This window comes from Salvelinus fontinalis, chromosome 31, assembly GCF_029448725.1.
Source record: "Salvelinus fontinalis isolate EN_2023a chromosome 31, ASM2944872v1, whole genome shotgun sequence".
Lineage (NCBI taxonomy): Eukaryota > Metazoa > Chordata > Actinopteri > Salmoniformes > Salmonidae > Salvelinus > Salvelinus fontinalis.
Genome location: NC_074695.1, coordinates 16,583,781 through 16,597,016, shown reverse-complemented (window position 1 = coordinate 16,597,016; position 13,236 = coordinate 16,583,781). Strand labels below are relative to the sequence as shown.

The following is a 13,236-nucleotide window of genomic DNA, read 5'->3' as shown; positions in this document are numbered from 1 at the left end:
AGTGCACAACAAAGCAATGCCTCAAAATCGCACTAAACGGATATAAATTGCTATAAAACGGTTCAAATTAACAACCTTATGATGCTGTTAACACCTATAACGAGTAAAAACATGACCGGAGAAATATTACTGGCTAAACTAAAGCTTGGAAGGAGGCGAATCCGATGTCCTTCGCGCGCCAGGCGCAGGCAGCCAAAGGAAGTTACTTCTGGTATTTGGTGATTTATAGAGGCACTGATTGCGCAATCGACTCCATTCAAAGCGTCATCACGTACTGACACCCAGGGTAAGACGTAAGCAGTGTCTGTTTCTCCATAGCATTTACAGTGACCTTTAAACTGACTCCAGATCAGTGGCCAAGATGTCTGAAATCTGACTCCATATCAGGAAAAGTGCTGTAGAATGAGTTCTGTTCCACTCAGAGACCAAATTCCAACGGCTATAGAAACTAGAGAGTGTTTTCTATCCAATAATAATAATAATATGCATATTGTACGAGCAAGAATTGAGTACTAGGCAGTTTAATCTGTAGAGCAAATTATGCTAATGCGAAACAGCACCCCCTATAGTTGCAAGAAGTTTGTCTACACTGTATTTTTGATCAAATGTATGTTATTTTAATGGACAATTTTTTTAATTTTCTTTAAAAAACAAGGACATTTCTAAGAGACCCCAAACTTTTGAAATGTAGTGTATATCATTTGTATCAAGGTGTACAACATCTAAAGACCTGCATCACCATACTGAGAGATTTGTAGTTTCTAAAATGACTTATTTATGTGTTATTGGATCCTGTGTTCATGTTTTCCATGGCCCCCATACTGCAGAACGATTAATGAGGAAGTCTATGGCGGGTGGGGTATGTTTCTCAAAACCAAGTGAAATTGCAAAAAAAGTATCTGGACCTTTCTATAACACGACATTTACATAAAACAATTGAGAATTGGTTCAAAAATAGTGAACCAGCGCTTTAAGTACTGACTATTCAGAGGACTACTAAGTGTCCTCTCCTAGATTAGTGACCTGAGAGGGCCACCATACCATACACCCATACACTAAGCTATGTACCTTTGTTGTGAGCCTCCAGCTGTGAGAGGGAGTTGACGGACACTTTGCACAGTGAGCAGTAGAGGAGCTTCTTGGCCTTGTCCTCCTCTGTCTCTGGGCCGGCTGGGGCCCCGGGAGTCACAGGGACCACTAGAACACCACTCTGCTCAGGGTTGGTGGTGTCGAAACCCATGGGGGAGTCAGAGGATGAGGGGAGAAGGGGAGAAGGGGTGAGGGTGGGAGTGGTCAGCATGGGATACACAGAGGGGGCAAGGGGGGAGTCGGGGGTAGGAGGGGTGGAGAGGGGAGGCAGGGGGGGTAGGGGCGCAGGCAGGGCCATGAGAGGCACCCCGTTTAACAGTGGTGGCAGAGAGAGGCGTGGTTCATCTGGAAAGGGAAAGAGTAAAAATATCATGTCAAATGAAATGCAGTGTTGGCAGAAAATCTAAACAGACTTGTTTTTCTGAGTAAAAGCGTATAACTAAAACAATGAAGTGTTTACAATAGACTTTTGATGATGCCTTTCAAGTATGTATGCGGTGAAGCAAAGTCAAAATGTTTCATTTTCACATGTAACCAACCGCATCCTTACCCAAGCCAAGCCAGAGGCCCCTTCAACTACAATACACTGGCTGGTTCTGAGATCACGCAAACCCCATTTTAAGCTAATTTTAATTCACTAAAGTAAAGGACTCCAAAAGCAAAACACTGGCCTGGCATTATGGGGAAGTATTTTAGTATTCAGTATGACCTTATCATTGTGAAGTGTTACTATAGCAATTATATATGGGGATTGGAGGAAGCAGGCCTGAAACCAGGGACAGAGCCAATAACATGGATGTAATGATATACTGTATGAACACATGGCATATACAGTATATATGTCAGGGGACAACACTGTAACTTCAACAGACATGTTTTCTCTTTTGAAGTGTCATAGTAACTTCTCTGCTAATTGTATAGTGCACTACTGTTGACCAGCGCCCCCTGGTCTCATTTCCCATAGTGCACTGCTTCTGACCGGAGCTCTGCCATAGTCAATAGTAGTGCACATAAGGAATATGGTGCCAATCCGGACGCAGACTGTATGGAGCCTGATCATTGGATGATTGTTCTGTTACTGTATCCATGTCGGTCTCTCCCTGAAGAGGTAGCCTACCAACTTTCTGCATATAAACTGCATTGTATTTGATTCAGACGGCCAAATAAAAAAGCTGTTGTCTCTTCCCGATGTATCAAATGATAAAGCTGTTGAGTGCTTTCAATTCCACTGGTTTCCCAGGCAAATAGGACGTTCTACATTGGAGGAGCTCCCAGCTGCTCTTTATGCTGCATCTCTGCCTGTCTGGGCGGGATCACAAAGCTGAACTTCTACCTTCACGCACTGAAAATGACACCACATAGAACATGCGTGTGCCGTGTACATACACACTCCTCGCCCCCACCTCTGTCAGATCTCTCCACCACGCACGTCAGTTACCAAGTGGGTGTGTTGCGGTAGGGTGTATCCTCAGTGTATATCCAGGTGTTCCTTTAGGTAGGCTATAGGGGAGGAAGGGGGCCCCATCCAGCCCTCCTCCACCCAGCCGTGTTAGGGTTCTAGGGGTAGGGTACCCCATGTGTATGGTCAGGCGTTGGGGTAACAGGGTAGGCAGGGAGCCTGTGTCCCTCCACCCCTCTCTTCTCCTCTGGCTGCTGTGTGTGGTCAGGTATTGTGGTTACCGGAGGAGGCAGGAGTGGTATTTAAGGGGGGCATTTTCACTTTGGATGAATAGCGTGCCCAGAGTGAACTGCCTCCTACTCTGCCCCAGATGCTAATATATGCATATTATCATATCATACTATTGGATGGAGAACACTCTGAAGTTTCTAAAACTGTTTGAATGATGTCTGTGAGTATAACAGAACTCATATGGCAGGCAAAATCCTGAGAAAGAATCCAAACAGGAAGTGGGAATTCTGAGGCTGGTCGATTTTCAACTCATCGACCTATTGAAATCCCAGTGGGATATGGATCTGTTTGCACTTCCTACGGCTTCCACTAGATGTCAACAGTCTGTAGAACGTTGAATGAAGCTTCTACTGTGATGTTGAGCCGGATGGGAGCTGTTTGAGTCAGTGGTCTGGCAGAGAGCCAGGTCCTGGTCAAGCGCATTCCACATGATATCGACTTCCATTACTTCTATAGACACAAAGGAATTCTCCGGTTGGAACGTTATTGAATATTTATGATAACAACATTCTAAAGATTGATTCTATACTTAGTTTGACAAGTTTATTCGACCTGTAAAATAACTCTTTGAAGTTTTCGTCCGAAGTTCGCCTGGACCTGCACGAGCGTTTGGATATGTGTACTAAACTTGCTAACAAAAGTAGGACATAAATAATGGACATTATCGAACAAAACAACAATTTATTGTGGAACTAGGATTCCTGGGAGTGCATTCTGATGAAGAACATCAAAGGTAAGGGAATATTTCTAATGTAATTTCGTATTTCTATTGACTCCAACATGGCGGAGAAATGTTGTTTCTATCTGAGCGCCATCTCAGATTATTGCATGGTTTGCTTTTTCCGTAAAGTTTTTTTAAAATCTGACACAGCGGTTGCATTAAGAACAAGTGTATCTTTAATTCTATGTAAAACATGTATCTTTCATCAAAGTTTATGATGAGTTTTTCTGTTATTTGATGTGGCTCTCTGCAATTTCTCCGGATATTTTGGAGGCATTTCTGAACATGGCGCCAATGTAAACTGAGAATTTTGGATATAGATATGCACATTATCGAACAAAACATACATGTATTGTGTGACATGATGTCCTATGAGTGTCATCTGATGAAGATCATCAAAGGTTAATGATTCATTTTATCTCTATTTCTGCTTTTTGTGACACCTATCTTTGGCTGGGAAAATGGCTGTGTGTTTTTTGGACTTGGCAGTGATCTAACATGTGTTTGTTGTATGTTGTGTTTTCGCTGTAAAGCATTTTTTTAAATCGGACACAATGGGTAGATTAACAAGATGTTTATCTTTCATTTGCTGTATTGGACTTGCTAATGTGTGAAAGTTACATATTTCCCAAAAATATTTTTGAATTTCCTGCGGTGCCTTTTCAGCGGAATGTTGTCGAGGGGTTCCACTAGCGGAATGTGCGTCCTACAAAGGTTAACCTGTTGGGGATGGGGGCGCTGTTTAGACTATTTATGCTAATGTGGCTAATTTTTTAAACGGCTTCCCACAAAATCCTTGATCGTACAATATGCATATTATTATTATTATTGGATAGAAAACAGTCTATAGTTTCTATAGGAGTTGAAATTTTGTCTCTAAGTGGAACAGAGCCCATTCTACAGCAATTTCCCTGACATGGAGTCAGATTTGAGAAATGTTGGCCACTCTTCTGAAGTCATTTAAAAGGGCACTGTCGTTGCTATGACTATACGGACACTTCTTACGTCTTCCCCTGGATGCCTTTACGTGATGACGATTCCAACGGGGTCGATTGCGCGTTCACAGGCCCTACAAATCAAAAAACCCTGAAGCTAGTCATTCTTTGGGAGCTGCGTCATGAGCCTAGAGGACCCCGGCGCGCACCTGTTCCAAGCGTTAGTTTAGCCTGTTATATTTCTCCGGTCATCCTTTCACTCGTTATAGGAGTTAAAAACATCATAAGGTAGTTAATTTAAAGCGTTTTATAGCAATTTATATCCGTTTAGTGCGATTTTGGGACATTTATTTTTGCAACGATGTGAAAAGTTGGGCACGCTTTTCAGTTCATCCCGAACGCAGTTGACATTTCCACATGGCAAGAGGACAGCTTTCCACCAAAAGACGATTTCTCCCAAGAAAGGATCCTTTGCCCAAGATACTGATGGAAGAACAGCTCAAGGTAGGACATTTTTATTATGATAAATCGTGTTTCTGTCGAAACATTTTAGTGGCTTAGGACGCCATGTTTTTTGACGTAGCTTCGCTTGGCGCAAACTGTATTGAAAAGTAAGGATAAATTAAAAAATGTAATAACGCAATTGTATTAAGAATTAAATTGTCTATCAATCCCTGTCCACCCTATATTTTTTAGTCACGTTTATGAGTATTTATGTATAAGAGTAGATCACTGTCTAAGTGGCGCAAGGACATTTTCTGACCAGCCTGTCTACATTTCACATTGTCTAACCATGATTTTGGTGGCTAAATATAAACATTTTCGATCAAACTGTATATGCATGTTGTAATGTGATGTTACAGGAGTGTCATCGGAAGAATTCTGAGAAGGTTAGTGAAGAAATTAATATCTTTTGGCGATGTTGACTTTTATCGCTCACTTTGGCTAGAATCAATGCTGGGCTGCTAATTGCTATGTGCTAAGCTAATATAACGATTTATTGTGTTTTCGCTGTAAGACACTTAGAAAATCTGAAATATTGTCTGTATTCACAGGATCTGTGTCTTTCGATTCGTGTATGCTGTGTATTTGTACGAAATGTTTGATGATTAGTAGTTAGGTAAACACGTTGCTCATTGTAATTATTCTAGTCCATTTGTGATGGTGGGTGCAATTGTAAACTATGCCATCTACCTGAAATATGCACTTTTTTCTAACAAAACCTATCCCATACCATAAATATGTTATCAGACTGTCATCTAATGAGTTTTTTTGTTGGTTAGGGGCTATAAATATCTTAGTTTAGCCGAATTGGTGATGGCTACTGGTGTTGGTGGACAAATAAAAGATGGTGGATTATGCTAATGTGTTTTTAGGTAATAGATGTACATCTTTACATATTGTGTCTTCCCTGTAAAACATTTTAAAAATCGGAAATGTTGACTGGATTCACAAGATCTGTGTCTTTCATTAGCTGTATTGGACTTTAATGTGTGAAAGTTAAATATTTAAAAAAAATATTTTTTTTGAATTTCGCGGCACTGGTTTTTCAGTGGGGGGGGGGGGGGGGGGTGTGCCGCTAGCGCCACGCTGATCCTAGACAGGTTAAACACTATTGTGCCAACCCCATAGTTCTAGAAACTATGGTGAATGCATAACTAGGCCAGATCAGTACAGCTTGGCTGGGTTCAGCTCTCCAGTCCCTTTTAGAGCTCTGGGTTCAGCTCTCCAGTCCCTTTTAGAGCTCTGGGTTCAGCTCTCCAGTCCCTTTTAGAGCTCTGGGTTCAGCTCTCCAGTCCCTTTTAGAGCTCTGGGTTCAGCTCTCCAGTCCCTTTTAGAGCTCTGGGTTCAGCTCGCCAGTCCCCTTTAGAGCTCTGGGTTCAGCTCTCCAGTCCCCTTTAGAGCTCTGGGTTCAGCTCGCCAGTCCCCTTTAGAGCTCTGGGTTCAGCTCTCCAGTCCCTTTCAGAGTTCTGGGTTCAGCTCTCCAGTCCCCTTTAGAGCTCTGGGTTCAGCTCTCTACTCCCTTTAGAGCTCTGGGTTCAGCTCTCTACTCCCATTAGAGCTCTGGGTTCAGCTCTCTACTCCCATTAGAGCTCTGGGTTCAGCTCTCTACTCATTTTAGAGCTCTGGGTTCAGCTCTCTACTCATTTTAGAGCTCTGGTATCAGCTCTCCAGTCCCCTTTAGAGCTCCTGGTTCAGCTCTCTACTCCCTTTAGAGCTCTGGGTTCAGCTCTCTACTCCCTTTAGAGCTCTTCGGTCAGTTCTCTACTCCCTTTAGAGCTCTGGGTTCAGCTCTCTACTCCCTTTAGAGCTCTTCGGTCAGCTCTCTACTCCCTTTAGAGCTCTTCGGTCAGCTCTCTACTCCCTTTAGAGCTCTGGGTTCAGCTCTCTACTCCCTTTAGAGCTCTTCGGTCAGTTCTCTACTCCCTTTAGAGCTCTGGGGTCAGTGGAGAGCAAGTCACAAGAAAGATAAATAAACACCCATCAGACCCCTTCAGAATGTCCAGTTCTTCCGTCATCACAGCATTACTCTATGGTTCCAGCGGTGGGTCAAAGACACAAAATTCATATGAAAACATAGTTAGGATGATGAAAAGCAGCCACATCATCATGTTAAGTCCCTCACTATCAGTTAGTAGTTCTGATACTGTATGACTGGGCTGAGGGCTGGACTGGGCTGAGGGCTGGGCTGGGCTGGGCTGTGAGCTGGACTGGGCTGAGGGCTGGACTGGGCTGAGGGCTGGACTGGGCTGTGAGCTGATCTGAGGGCTGGACTGGGCTGAGGGCTGGACTGGGCTGAGGGCTGGACTGGGCTGGGGGCTGGACTGGGCTGTGAGCTGGACTGGGCTGTGAGCTGGACTGGGCTGAAGGCAGCACGCTGTGTGACTTAAGGACTGCAGGCTACATATCACCCTGTGAAGCAGAGAGGCGGCCAGACTGCCCCCATAAACATTTTACATTATTGTGGCGCCCCGACACTGTACTGTTCTGGCTCGGATATGTTATTTTCACATTGTCATTTCAAATATGGTTCCAGCAGTTATGGTGGAATGCATAGGCAGGCCAGCCCAGTACAGCTCAGTTTGCCTCGGCTCCATTTGGCCCAGTAGTGTGGAAATGGTATTAGTGCTCGGGTGTAGGTGGGACAAAGCCACAAGAAAGATCTAAAAACATGTGGGGAGAAGAAAGGCACCCAGACACAATCTTGAGGTTAGTAGTTATAACACTGAATAACGTCTTATGGTCTCTGTCTTTATCAATGTCTAAGTTATTCTTTCAGCTTTGTTTGATGACACCCGCTCTGTGTTCCCATGGTGAAACTGTCTGGTAAACAGTGTTCGGTACTCAGTATAACCTTTTCAAATGCCACCGTGACCAGATTGTTCTTTCATTCCTAAGTGTTTTTGATCCAGGGAGGGACGGAGAGACAGACGGAGTGAGACTAGTGACAGTGAGGGAATGGAAAGTTCCGGTTGGTGAGGAGAGGAGATGGGCAGAGACTGAAGCAGAAAGAGAGAGGAGAGAGAGAGAAACAGCCATACCCTCCACAGTGCCCTCTGTCTCTAACAACCAATCTGTCACACCAACAGCACCAAATTACATTAGTGTCACGCCCTGATCTGTTTCACCTGTCCTTGTGCTTGTCTCCACCCCACTCCAGGTGTCGCCCATCTCCCCATTGTCCCCACCCCCCTCTGTTTGTCTGTTGCCGGTTCGTCTTTTTTGTCAAGTCAACCAGTGTTTTTGTCTCAGCTCCTGCTTTTCCCGGTCTAACTTTTCTCGCCCTCTTGGTTCTGACCCTTGCCTGTCCTGTCTCTGAGCCCGCCTGCCTCACAACTCTGCCTGACCTGACCCTGAGCCTGCCGTCCTAAACCTTTGCCCCACTACTCTAGATTATCGACCCCTGCCTGCCTTGACCTGTCGTTTTCCTGCCCCTGTTGCTGTAATAAACATTGTTACTTCAACACAGTCTGCATTTGGGTCTTACCTGAAACCTGATAGTTAAATGAAACTATTAAACCAAGATCAGCTGTGATCTTTCCCTACCAATAAGTGTCATCCGACAGCTACAGTAACCTGTCTTATTCTGCTCCACTCACATCATATTCCTCTCTCTCTCCCTCCATCTACTCCATCTCTCCCTCTGTCTCACCAGTCATTTAGCACCCTCTCCCCTTTCTGTCCTCCCAGACCCCACAGTTGATTTTGACTGTGTAACAAATCACATTCTAATACACAGTCAAACACAACCCATAATTATAAACACACCACCAGGGGGTCTGAAATGAAGTGGCCAAGAAAAGCTGCTGAGTCATGGTGCCATTATGTTTTACAAGTCACCTGTTTCTCTGAGGTCAACCTCTAAAATAGGTAGCCTTGTCCCAGATCTGTTTGTGCTGTCTTGCCAACTCCACGTGACAATGACGATCGGAATGACATAGGAGTTGGCAAGAAAGCAAAAACATATTTGTGACCAGACTACTAAAACAGGACAGACATTCTAGAAGCCTTTGGTTCTTATGATGGCACAAAGCATTACTAGTACAGAAGATTCCTTCAAAGAAGTCAGAGAACTCAAGAGCATCATTTCAGGTCCAACAGCACATGCTGTTGTCCCCAGATCAACCTGCTTGTTGGCAGGGAATCTTTTCCATGATACGATGTGCTACTCCAGCGTCTCCGTGGTGATTGTGCTACTCTGCCGTCTCTGTTCAAAGGTCCTGTTCCAAAACTGTACTCCTCAAAATGAGTCCATACTTCCTTCCTTGTTCCCTTCCTACAAAGAATCCCTAATCTGAAATGATAGGTGAAATCAAGGGGTTTCCATAACACAGCTTTCACCAATTTAGTGTCATGTCAGATCAGTGGTTATGTCAAGGGAGAAAGGAAGGAATGTATTACTAAAGCATTTAAACTTGGAGCTAGGTTCTGCAAGAATGTAGAGCTAAATATAGCTCCTGTTTCGAAGTCCTTAGTGAGTCTCAGCTTCTCTCCGGCATATTTGTCATTTCAGGGTCAGTGGGACAGCAATGACAGAAGAGATCTGGGCCTGAGTCGGTGGTGCTGACACTGCTGCTCTGGTGGGAATGTGAGAGGAGCAGACTACGGCCTTTAACCAAGGTCAGATAAAACACAGAGACAGGAGCCATAGAGGACCAGAACAAAATACTTGAATACCGATGGGATTGTTATTCCTTTATATTTGTGAAGAGCTATTCATATCTCCCTCAGCACATAGTGGTCAGTTCATGAAGAAAATACTACAGTGAATACTACAGTATTATGCGCAAAAAAACACTGTAGTAAATACTACAGTAATGTCTGCAAAACGCTACAGTCCGTAAAAACACTGCATTTAAAAAAAAGTAAATACTCCGTATTTAATTTGCATATGTGGTGTTGGAGGGCCAGTAGGAGGCACTCTTTCCTCTGGTCTAAACAAAAGATCCCAATACCCCAGGGCAGTGATTGGGGACACTGCTCTGTGTAAGGTGCCGTCTTTCGGATGGGACGTTAAACGGGTGTCCTGACTCTCTGAGGTCATTAAAGATCCCACGGCACTTATCGTAAGAGTAGGGGTGTTAACCCCGGTGTCCTGGCTAAATTCCCAATCTGGCCCTCAACCATCACGGTCACCTAATAATCCCCAGTTTACAATTGGCTCATTCATCCCCCTCCTCTCCCCTGTAACTATTCCCCAGGTCGTTGCTGCAAATGAGAACGTGTTCTCAGTCAACTTACCTGGTAAAATAATGGATAAATAAATAAATAAAAATATACTCTGCCCATTCCCCTCCCCCATATCACAATTTGTGCCACCCATAAGTGAGAAAACTACATGCCAAGTATAGACCATATTGTGTTCCCTACAGGGTATAGAAAAGAGCAGAAGCCCTGAACTATCTGTTCAGAACCCAGTCCTACCTATTTTAGTATTTCTCCAGTAAGTTCCAGAAGGAGAAAGCCTCCACCTACATGTAAGTGCTAGGAGGCATTGCAGGTCTCTCTCCTCCATGATTACCTGGGTTACAGGGGTCGCTGATGTCAGGGGCGGAGGTAGGGGATTCACCAGGGAGGGATGGAGAGGAGTTGAGGGGAGCAGGTCGGCCGGACTTGTCACCCTCCTGGGGGCGACTCTTGGAGGTCTCGATGCCTTTGACTCTCCGTGCATGGCGGTTGCCTTTGTAGTGGGCTTCTGCCTGGCTCTGGAGAGAGAGAGGAGAGAAAGAGAGAGTGAGTGAGTGAGTGAGTGAGTGAGTGAGTGAGTGAGTGACTGAGTGAGTGACTGAGTGAGTGACTGAGTGAGTGACTGAGTGAGTGACTGAGTGAGTGACTGAGTGAGTGACTGAGTGAGTGACTGAGTGAGTGACTGAGTGACTGAGTGAGTGACTGAGTGAGTGACTGAGTGAGTGAGTGACTGAGTGAGTGAGTGAGAGACATTATAAAATCCATGTACACAAACAACAAGTGTGCTGTTAAAATAGGCAAAGAATACACACATTTCTTCCCACAGGGCCGTGGGGTGAGACAGGGATGCAGCTTAAGCCCCACCCTCTTCAACATATATATATCAACGAATTGGCGAGGGCACTAGAAAAGTCTGCAGCACGCGGCCTCACCCTACTAGAATCTGAAGTCAAATGTCTACTGTTTGCTGATGATCTGGTGCTACTGTCCCCAACCAAGGAGGGCATACAGCAGCACCTAGATATTCTGCACAGATTCTGCCAGACCTGGGCCCTGACAGTAAATCTCAGTAAGACCAAAATAATGGTGTTCCAAAAAAGGTCCAGTCACCTGGACCACATATACAAATTCCATCTAGACACCATTGCCCTAGAGCACACATAAAAACTATACATACCTTGGCCTAAACATCAACCACCTAAAAGGAAGCGATTCCCAAACCTTCCATAACAAAGCAATCTCCTACATAAAGATGAACCTGGAGAAGAGTCCCCTAAGCAAGCTGGTCCTGGGGCTCTGTTCACAAACACAAACACATCACACAGAGCTCCAGGACAGCAGCACAATTAGACCCAACCAAATCATGAGAAAACAAAAAGATAATTACTTGACACATTGGAAAGAATTAACAAAAAAACAGAGCAAACTAGAATGCTATTTGGCCCTAAAAAGAGAGTACACCGTGGCAGAATACCTGACTACTGTGACTGACCCAAACTTAAGGAAAGCTTTGACTATGTACAGTGAGCATAGCCTTGCTATTGAGAAAGGCCGCAGTAGGCAGACCTGGCTCTCAAGAGAAGACAGGCTATGTGCACCACTGCCCACAAAATGAGGTGGAAACTGAGCTGCATTCCTAAACTCCTGCCCAATGTATGACCATATTAGAGACACATATTTCCCTCAGATTACAAAGATCCACAAAGAATTCGAAAACAAACCCGATTTCCATAAACTCCCATATCTACTGGGTGAAATATCACAGTATGCCATCACAGCAGCAAGATTTGTGACCTGTTGCCACAAGAAAAGGTCAACCAGTGAAGAACAAACACCATTGTAAATACAATCCATATTTATGCTTGTTATTTTCCCTTTTGTACTTTAACCATTTGTACATCGTTACAACACTGTATATATACACAATATGACATTTGTAATGTCTTTATACTTTTGGAACTTCTGTGAGTGTAATGTTTAATGTTCATTTTTTATTGTTTATTTCACTTTTGTATATTATCTACCTCACTTGCTTTGGCAATGAGAAAGAGTGAGTGAGTGAGTGAGTGAGTGAGTGAGTGAGTGAGTGAGTGAGTGAGTGAGTGAGTGAGTGAGTGAGTGAGTGAGTGAGTGAGTGAGTGAGTGAGTGAGTGAGTGAGTGAGTGAGTGAGAGAGAGAGAGAGAGAGAGAGAGAGAGAGAGAGAGAGAGAGAGAGAGAGAGAGAGAGAGAGAGAGATGAGAAATGAGAAAGAGTGAGTGAGTGAGTGAGTGAGTGAGTGAGTGAGTGAGTGAGTGAGTGTGTGAATTTAGCTGTCATCACAACAACAGGTGAATATAACACTATGGCAATGGACTCAGACAGAGTAGAAAACAGTACACAATATTGACACACTAATATAGCACACCTGGATACACAAACGCACCAAGGCGCGCACACACACACACACACATACACACACACATACACACACTGTCACGCCCTGACCTTAGAGGTCCTTTAAATTCTCTATTTGGTAGGTCAGGGTGTGACTAGGGTGGGAAATCTATGTTTATATTTCTTTAATGGCCAAGTATGGTTCCCAATCAGAGGCAGCTGTCTATCGTTGTCTCTGATTGGGGATCATACTTAGGCAGCCCTTTTTCCCACCTTCTGTTGTGGGATCTTGTCTTTTTGTGTTGCATGTGTTGCACTCCTAGCTTTACGTTCGTTGAGATGTTTATTGTTTTGGTGGAACATTTAAAATTAAAGAAAATGTATGTCCACCACGCTGCACCTTGGTCTTCATTTAACGATGGACCTTACACGCGCACACACACACACAGTTTCGGTGTCCGGTATGCTATTCAATCTGCACCAGGAATAGGAGACGGGATGGCAGGCTGCAGACAGGCTTACAGTGGATAGAGAGGAGAGGAATACTGTAACAGGTGATCTGACCACTGATCAGGAAACACTGTGAGGCTGTCTGTTTTCCCTACCAATACCACATTACAACTGGCCCTAATCTAGGCCTCAGTCTCCTTGTTCCTCTTCTCCTCTGACTCCTCCACAGTCAGAGACTACCCAGCTCCAGCCTTCATGACTGCAGGCTCCAGTCATGTCATTATACCAG

The 13,236-nt window shown here is 44.3% G+C and overlaps 1 protein-coding gene across 8 annotated transcripts in view; it reads right to left on the bottom strand.

The window, feature by feature from the left end:
* Nucleotides 1-13,236, bottom strand: part of LOC129829661 (zinc finger protein 385A-like) — a 239,581-nt gene that overhangs the window by 30,591 nt on the left and 195,754 nt on the right. For all 8 annotated transcript variants that reach the window (XR_008755426.1, XR_008755427.1, XM_055891504.1 and 5 more), the window contains 2 exons: nt 10,458-10,641; nt 1,069-1,434 (listed from right to left, as the gene is read on the bottom strand). Coding sequence is in view for 6 of the 8 variants with exons in the window: in XM_055891504.1 (XP_055747479.1) it covers nt 1,069-1,434; nt 10,458-10,641 (550 nt within the window). In the remaining 2 variants the exon portion in view is untranslated. The remainder of the gene's footprint in view (nt 1-1,068; nt 1,435-10,457; nt 10,642-13,236) is intronic.